The following is an 8,152-nucleotide window of genomic DNA, read 5'->3' as shown; positions in this document are numbered from 1 at the left end:
GTTAATACGTTAACTTTAGCAACGCAGCTCTCTTGGCTTTACCGAACATCTTTAGCTGCCTGATTGTACAGTAAACAGGAACTGGCTGCTAAATAAAAGTAGCAACAAAAAGTTATAAAAACTAACAAAGCTATTTCCATTCCAGTATTTACCATTTTTTATTATTTCACGTTATTTTATTTAACCTGGTAAATACATATTAGAAAAGTTGCTTCACATTAACAGTAAGTGATTTTAGCACAGCTGATGCTTTGTGGACCTAAAATTCACGACGGGTAATAAAGTTATCATTTAATTAATGGCCCATGAAACTTTGTTATCTTAGTAAACTTGTTTTTATATCCGACCACCATGTTTTCTTTCAGTTGCGGGTTAAATGACCAAACGCAGGACATCCCGTCAGGCCTGTCTGCTCCGGTTTGATTTCGTGGCATGCTGAAGACCTGACAGCAGCTCTACTGAGCATGCGCCGCCTGGTTCTTCGTCTCCTGCCATTTCTTCTCTCGCAGACTGAGCTCGGCGTCAGTGAACGCCGCCGGGCCCCAGTTTGTGATCTTCTGCGGCCCCTTGGAACCTGGTGAAGACAAAGAGCAGATTATTTCCTTCGACTCAGAAGTTTTCTGCAGACGTGCTTAGAAATGTATTTACGTGATGAGCTCATTTATGGCGTTACCTCAGTAATAAACTTGTTTTTGAAATATCTGACTTTTTTTTTTTAATGCTGAAAAGCTAATTTTCTCATGATAATTATATTTTCTAAATCACAAATAAATAAAATAGACCTTCATCAGATCTTACTACAGTCATGGTGGCTATCCATCACTGATCAACACATTACGAGCGTCACAGCAGCGCTACGAAATGATAAAACTTGGTGTGACACGAGAATCTCTCATTTTATTGAGTCTCTTTTAACTTTTACTTTCATCTGTTGGTTTGGACGTTCGACACGCAAAAACAAGAAGAACCAACTCTCAGGGATTGTCAGGATGTGCAGCAAAACTGCTGGCATAAACTTACAGAACCTCGCTGACCTACACAAGGCGAGGTCAGTGAACAAGGCCAGGCTGATTCTGGCAGCTCCTATTCATCCGCTCCATGTTGAGTTCAGGTTGCTTCCATCTGGACGCAGGTATCTGCTGCCCAGATGTAGGACGAACAGACTGAAAAACTCATTTATCCCTGTAGAGATCAGGCTTCTCAACAAACTGATGATTTACGTTACTTTAATGTCTCAATGTCTTGTCTGGTATGGATGTTTTATACTGACTGTGAAACAAACTGCCCCCTTTGGGATATTAAATTTTCTTGAACTTGAAGCATAATAATCATCTCATCCCCCTCCACTCTAGGCCCTTGAACAAGAGCCTTAACCCCCACCATCTGCTCCCCCAGGCGCCCTAGACACCAGCTCTCTGCTCCACACAGAGGGCTGTGGTAGCTCAGTGGTCTGCGGTTGAGTCAGGAAGGGCATCTGGCGTAAAAATAATTACCACGTCTTCGTGCGCAATAGTTCGCTGCGGCGACCTCTGAGGAAGGGAGCAGCCGAAAGAAAAAAAATCATCCCGTTATTTTGAATAAATAAGATATTTAATATTTTTAAAAAGAGCCTTGCTTTATCAAGTCAGCGACGGTTAGGGTGCTAACTCTTGAGTCATCATTTAGTGCAACACTTTGAGATGATCTAACGTGTTGATAAGACGTTCTTTGATGAGACATTTACATCTTGAATCACCAACATGATGAAGTAACCACTTCGTTTTTTGTGATTTTTAAATGATTTTCCTATTTATCAAAAAAAAAAAAAAAAGCTCTTTTTGGTTGAAATCCATAGCTGTAATAAATCTGTTATCTCAAGAGAAGAAGCTTTAATGATAACTTTGTGAAATTAAGTTTCTAAGCAGGTCTTTTATTTTTCCACAACTTCTGTACTGAAATTTTTCTAAAGTCAACAAATTGTTTTAGGAATTAGAGAAAAATGCTTCTATTTATTATTAAAATTTTCATTGCTATGCTGATGATGCACAGTTATATTTGTCCATGAACCCCAACGAATCAGTTACTTGGACTACAAGCATGTCTTAAAGACTTAAAAACCAGGATGACCCTAAATTTTCTACTTTTAAACTCAGACGAGACGGAGGTTTTGGTTTTTGGACCTGAGCATCTTAGGAATTAATTTTTCAGTCTTTCTCCCTCCATTAATCTGTCCTCCAGCTCTAAAGTTAAAAATCTTGGTGTTATTTTTGATCAGGACATGTCTTTTATCCCCCACATTACAAACTTTACTAGAACAGCTTTATTCCACCTGTGAAATACCATTAAAATTAGAAACATCTAATCTAAAGCTGATGCAGAAAAACTAGTTCATGCTTTTATAACGTCTAGGCTGGGTTATTGTCTGGGTGTCCAAAAACTTCTTTAAAACATCTTCAGTTGATCCAAAATGATGACGTTAAAGTCAAAGCAGTCTGCTCCTAAGATAAATAATGTTATTAATTGACTTTTTATGTATGTGAATGTTTCTTTCAGTGCCCTGAGACGACTTCTGTTGTGACGCGGTGCTATAGAAATAAACTGAACTGAATTTATAGTTTCAGGTTGTTTGTTTGTTGTTGTATTAGGTTAGCAAAAAAGAAAAAGTGTTAAATGAAAGTAGCTGAAGATTAAAAAAGGAGAACTTTTGAGGGAGGGAATCCTTAAAAAACTAACCTTTGCCCTAAAAATAAAAATAAAAAAGCGCAGACAGACAGCGGTGGGTCGTTACCTGGCTGGATGAGCCGTAATAATCCCTCCTGATGAGCCACTTTGTGCTTCCATGTCTTTGTGTTGTTCGCTGCATCTTCCAGCTTCTTCATCACCGTCTGACTCACACATGAAAACAGAATAAAACTATTTTAAAAACAAATCTCTTTTTCTGATATTTCAGGTTTTAGGCACATCTACTGGGCAATATGGCATGCAATTTGAAATAATACCTAAAGTCAGTGCAGCAACAGCCGATAAGTGGCGGCACTAGGCCCGTCACAATAAATTTTGCTGGGCGATTAATTGTCTCAGAAATTATTGCGATTAACGATAATATTGTTTGAAATTTGACAATAATTAGTAATTACTGTCAAATTTAAGAAGAAAATGTCGGTTAACTTATTTTGAGTGTGGTACCTTTTTTTGACCACTGGATGGCAGTATAAGACAGTATGAACCGAAGGATGGATAGTGAGGGAGCGAGCAGCGTGTCTCTTTAAGAAAAATGGGAGGGAGGCCTTTTGAGGTGACATGGGCTGTCACTCGTTCCTTTTTTCGGTTCTCAAAATGGCGGACGCTCAGTGTGGTTTGAGCTCTTTAGCATAGCAATTTTCACACAAAGCTTTTAATAAAAATTTAAAAAAAAAACAGTAAACAAGTTCTCAGCTTCTTTCTGCAGCAAAAAACTCTTTACCCGAAAGCACAGGTTTCAACTGTGAATTTTGGAGCTTCGACAAGACGGAGGTTTTTTCCCCGAGGTCGGCCTGTTAGCTTAGCTCGTAGCTTAGCTTCTCAGCTTAGCTGCTTTTAACGGGTCCTTATTTGTTTCCTCAGCCAACACCTGCAGCAGTGGGTAAAGCCGAGCCGTCTTTCATTTGACTCATCGACTCGGTTTATACATCCGTTTATTGTTCTGTAGTTCTTTAGCAGAAGAACTACAGAGATTTAACCAGACTCTACAAAATCTGCCAAAATAAGCAGCTTGAGTTTCATATTAGTAGTACGTGTTCGTCTGCTCTACTCAACATGACAAGAAAGAGTTAATAGAGCTACAGATCTAACAAAGTTAAGTCAGGTCCTCTGGATGGATTAAAAAATAATAATAATAATAATAATGGTGAATTTGTTGAATTTTGAGTTTCTATAAAACGGCTGCACTCCATTTCAGTGTTGCCCCTGCTCCAGTGAGCTGTTAGATCATCAGTTCAGTCAAGAGTTGAACGTTTCCCCGTTCAAGAAACAACAGGTACATGAACTTTCCACTGAACCACACTTCAAAAAATCTGAACTGTTCCTTTAATGTGATATAGGAAGAACTGGACCACAGCGAAAGAGAACAGCTCATGTTTTACAAATGTTTAAATTAAAATCTGAGCAGGAAAATAATTAATTACAAGTAGGGCATCTCAGTGAGAAGGTCGCCAGTTCAAATCCCAGCCCGGGACATTTCTGGGTGGAGTTTGCGTGTTCTCTCCGTGCATGCGTGGGTTTTCTCCAGGTACTCCGGTTTCCTCCCACACACCAAACACATGCATGTTAGGCTGATTGGTAACTAAATTGTCCCTAAGTGTGTGTGAATGGTTGTCTCGTTTGTCTCTGTGTCCCTGTGATGGACTGGAGACCTCTCCAGGATGTCCCCCGCCTCTCACACAGTGACTGCTGGACATGGGCACCAGTGACCTCCGCCACCCAAAAAAGGAAGGAGCGGGTAAAGATAATGTGTGGCTGGACAGATGGATGGAAGTTACTGGTATCTCTTGAACATCTGAAGCTCAGCTTCATCGTGTTTTGAACTTTCTAGTCACGAGGAAAGTTTCAGACTCCGTGTATAAATAAAGTCATCGTTTGGCTGTTGCTGTTAGCTGACCTGGTACTGTTCGAGTGCTCCTTGTCTCTCCTGCTCCAGAATGTCCAGCTGTTTCATTGCAGCCTGCAGGGCGCTCTCCTTGGCCAGGCGCTCCTTCTCCAGCTCCTGCTTCTCTGCCTCGGTTTCCGAAATGGCCCGCTGCTGTCGCAGGTGGATCTGCTCCAGCTCCGCTCGCTTCATGGCCTCCTCTTCAAGCAACCTGGTCCACGCACAGGTATGACAACGTGTTCTATGAACTGCAAACATGCCTTCGCTTACAGAGACATTTAATGTCTTCCCCAAAGGAAATCTGTGACAGATGAAGTCAACACTTAAAGGTAAAGTTCAGCAGAAATCACTTTAGTGAGTGTGACAGCAGGAGGCGCTGTCGTCTTAACACAGAGGACTGCGTAAATGTTTTTATGCACTTTAACAATTTTCATTAAACAATGACGTTTACTACAAAAGAAAGACACTAAAAACAAAATGACATCTAAATATTGACCCCAGAAATCAAATGCTTAAACATTTGATTGTGTAAATGTTTATGAAGCATTCACCCGATTGTGATCTGTTTTTATTACGTATGTTTTTCAGCATCTTTCTCATCCCACAGTTTTCAAGCTATTTCAACAAAATCACAAATCGAAACGTTCGGCTCTTTCAGGACAATCCTGCTATGACTTTTGGTGCAACTTTAGCTTTTTGAAATATTTAGCCTTTTCTGCCACTTTTTTTTTTTTCAAAGAAAATGAATTGAGCTCATTTTACATCCTTCAAATCTTTGGATCTGTTTACATCCTTTTTCTGCTCCTTTCACATTTTGCTCTGGTTTAGCTTCTTTGTGCAAATTCAAACTTTTTTCTGCTACTTTCAGCTATTTTGTGCTCCTTTCTGATTCTTTCTGCTAACTAAAAACATTTTTGTGCTTCTTATAACTTCTTTCCGATAATTTCAGCTTGGTATACTCCTTTCAGCTTATTTCTGCAAGTTTCAGTTTTTTCTGCTATTTTAGCTACTATTTAGCTGTTTTATGCTAATTTTAGTTTTTTTGTCAGCTAATTCCACTTTTTTTTTTTAAAATCCTTTCAACCTTTTTCAACCAATTTAGCAAAAATGTGCTATCTGCACTGCCCTCTTGTAATTTAAGTTTCTTTCTGTCTTTTTAGCTACTTTTCAGCTGTTGTTTTGCTAATCTCATCTTCCATGCATCCATTATCTTTACCTGATAATTTCCACTGTTTTGTGCCCATTTCTGCTTCTTTCAGCATAATTGGGCAAACGTGTTCTTTCTGCTTTCTTCTGCTAGTTTAAGCTTGTTATAAATTTCAGCTAGCTTTTTAGCTAGTTTTAGCCGTTTTCAGATAAATTCAAAATTTTCATGGTAATTTCTGCTAGTTTCAGCTTATTCATTATTAACCAGGCAAATCCACATGAGATCACAGATCTCTTTTGAAAGGGAGGCCTGGGCCTAAAGGCAGCCCAACATGCAAGTTTTTGATCTGTGGGAGAAAATCGGAGAACCTGGAAAAAACCCATGCAAGCACAAGAACATGCAAACTCCACACAGAAAGACCCCAGGTCCAACTAGGAATTGAACCCAGGACCTTCTTGCTGTAAAGCAACAGTGCTAACCACTGAGCCGTTGTGCTGCCAATTAACTTCTTTATTCTAATTTCAGCTTGTTATGCTCCTTTCAGCTTTTTCTGCTCTTTTAGCTACTATTTAGCTATTTTGATGCTGTTTTTTTATTTTTAGCTCATTTCATCTCCTACCGCCTTCTACTAGTTAAAGCTTCTTTCTGCCTTTTCAGCAATTTTTTGCTAATTTCAGCCCCTTTTTTTTTTAGCTAATTTTCCAATTTTAATGCTCATTTCTGCTCATTTAAACCCAGATCAGTAAATAGCTGTCCTTTCTGCTTTCTTCTGCTAAATTAGGCTTGTTATTCCATTTCAGCTACATGTCAGAATGTATTTTAGCTAATTTCAGCTGTTTCACAGCAAGCTCTTCTGCAATAAGCATACACACTGCACTTTCGCAGGAAACGCAAATTCTCTAGTTTATGGTGCATTTGCTGCAACACTGCATTGAATGCAAAGAGTTAAGCAACATGGCTGAGCACGTTCCACCAGCATCTACAACGCTGCCTCTGATAAAACAAGGGAAGCGGTCAGGGTGGTTCTGGTCAGAGAAGTCCTCGGTGTCTCTCACCCAATTAAGGTAAATCTATTTATTAAAAACTAAATGTGTCACAAAATCCCCAGCATTAAAACTCAAACATCACTCAAAGAGACAACTTCAAAAAACAAAATCAGGCTGTTACAGTAAACTAAAATAAACTTAGTTTGAGTTTAGACGGCAGTGGAGTGAATGGAAGCACCCGCCCGATGTCCTGCTGGAGACGCCACTCAGGACTCATCGACAGTTTGGTGGTCAGCTGATTGGGAGGTGGAAAGTCAATGTCAGCAGAGAGGAAGGAAGGCTGTGGAGGAAATGTGATGGCCTGTGGTGTGTAGAATAAATGTCTAGCTTTTTATGAAACTCCCACCAAGAAGCAGAATAAGTTCATCGCGAGACTCTTTGGACATAAACTGATTAATAATTTAGCTGTGAACCAATCGTTTGTTTTATACTTGTTACCACTTGTGTCAGTTAAAATGGAAACGCTTCGTATAGAATGTGAGAATATTTTCTGTATGTCGAGTACATCCTCCCTCCTCCAACTTGTGACTGACCGAGCCTGCAGCTTACGGACGGTTTCCTCATCCTGTCTGGCACGCCTTTCCTCCTCCAGAGCGTCCTCCAGCTGATGATACATGTCCTCCAGCTCGTGGACCCTCTGCAGGTACTGCTCCAGCTCAGTGGACTTCTGGGCCACCTGCTCCTCCATCTGCTGTCGTACCTGTCAAACAAGAAATACAGTCTATTCTCAATCTGGATAATATGACCTATTAAAAATTCCAATAAAGGGGAATTCCTGAAGGAGTTGTTTGGTGCAGGTTATCCTATTTAATGTACATATGGAAAACAAATTCACTTGGTAATAGTTGTTTAATCCTTTAAAAAAAAAAAATCGAACTCAATAATAAATGTGTTCTTTTTGAAAAACCAAGTGGGGCATCAGCTTTAAAAATAAGTGAGGTAGATAAAGATCAGTCTGTTGGTTCACCACATCCAGACTGAGCACAGCAGTTCATGCTCCAGAGGAAATGATGAGTTTTCTTCTCATCTCTCAACTCTCTAACTTCATCATCAAACAGAAGCTGAGCTGTTCTCTGATAAACTCTGTCCTAATCTTGTCCAGTTTGGTCTCACCAAGGAAAATCTAAACATGTTCATAATTGTCTCATTTTTCTTGTAATAATATAAATTATTTAAATTAAATTGAATTTAAATAATTGAAGAATATAATAAAACAAATTACTAATTTTAGTATGGATAGATGGATGGATGGATGAAGGGATGGATGGAGGGATAGATGGGTGGATAGATGGGTGGGTGGATGGAAGGGTGGATGGATGAATGGGTGGATGGATGGGTGGGTGAGTGGGTGGGTAG

The 8,152-nt window shown here is 39.6% G+C and overlaps 1 protein-coding gene across 1 annotated transcript in view; it reads right to left on the bottom strand.

Annotated features, from left to right (window-relative positions):
• Positions 1 to 204: 204 nt before the first annotated feature.
• Positions 205 to 8,152, bottom strand: part of swap70b (switching B cell complex subunit SWAP70b) — a 45,715-nt gene continuing 37,767 nt past the window's right edge. The window contains exons 9-12 of the mRNA XM_037682575.1: positions 7,330 to 7,496; positions 4,616 to 4,814; positions 2,768 to 2,864; positions 205 to 574 (exon numbers count right to left, since the gene is read on the bottom strand). Of these exons, the coding sequence (XP_037538503.1) occupies positions 456 to 574; positions 2,768 to 2,864; positions 4,616 to 4,814; positions 7,330 to 7,496 (582 nt within the window). The 3' untranslated portion in view covers positions 205 to 455. The remainder of the gene's footprint in view (positions 575 to 2,767; positions 2,865 to 4,615; positions 4,815 to 7,329; positions 7,497 to 8,152) is intronic.

The sequence above is a fragment of the Nematolebias whitei genome, chromosome 10, assembly GCF_014905685.2.
Source record: "Nematolebias whitei isolate Nwh7 chromosome 10, NemWhi1, whole genome shotgun sequence".
Lineage (NCBI taxonomy): Eukaryota > Metazoa > Chordata > Actinopteri > Cyprinodontiformes > Rivulidae > Nematolebias > Nematolebias whitei.
Note: the sequence above shows the minus strand (reverse complement) of the source record. Positions and strands in the feature narration are given on the sequence as shown.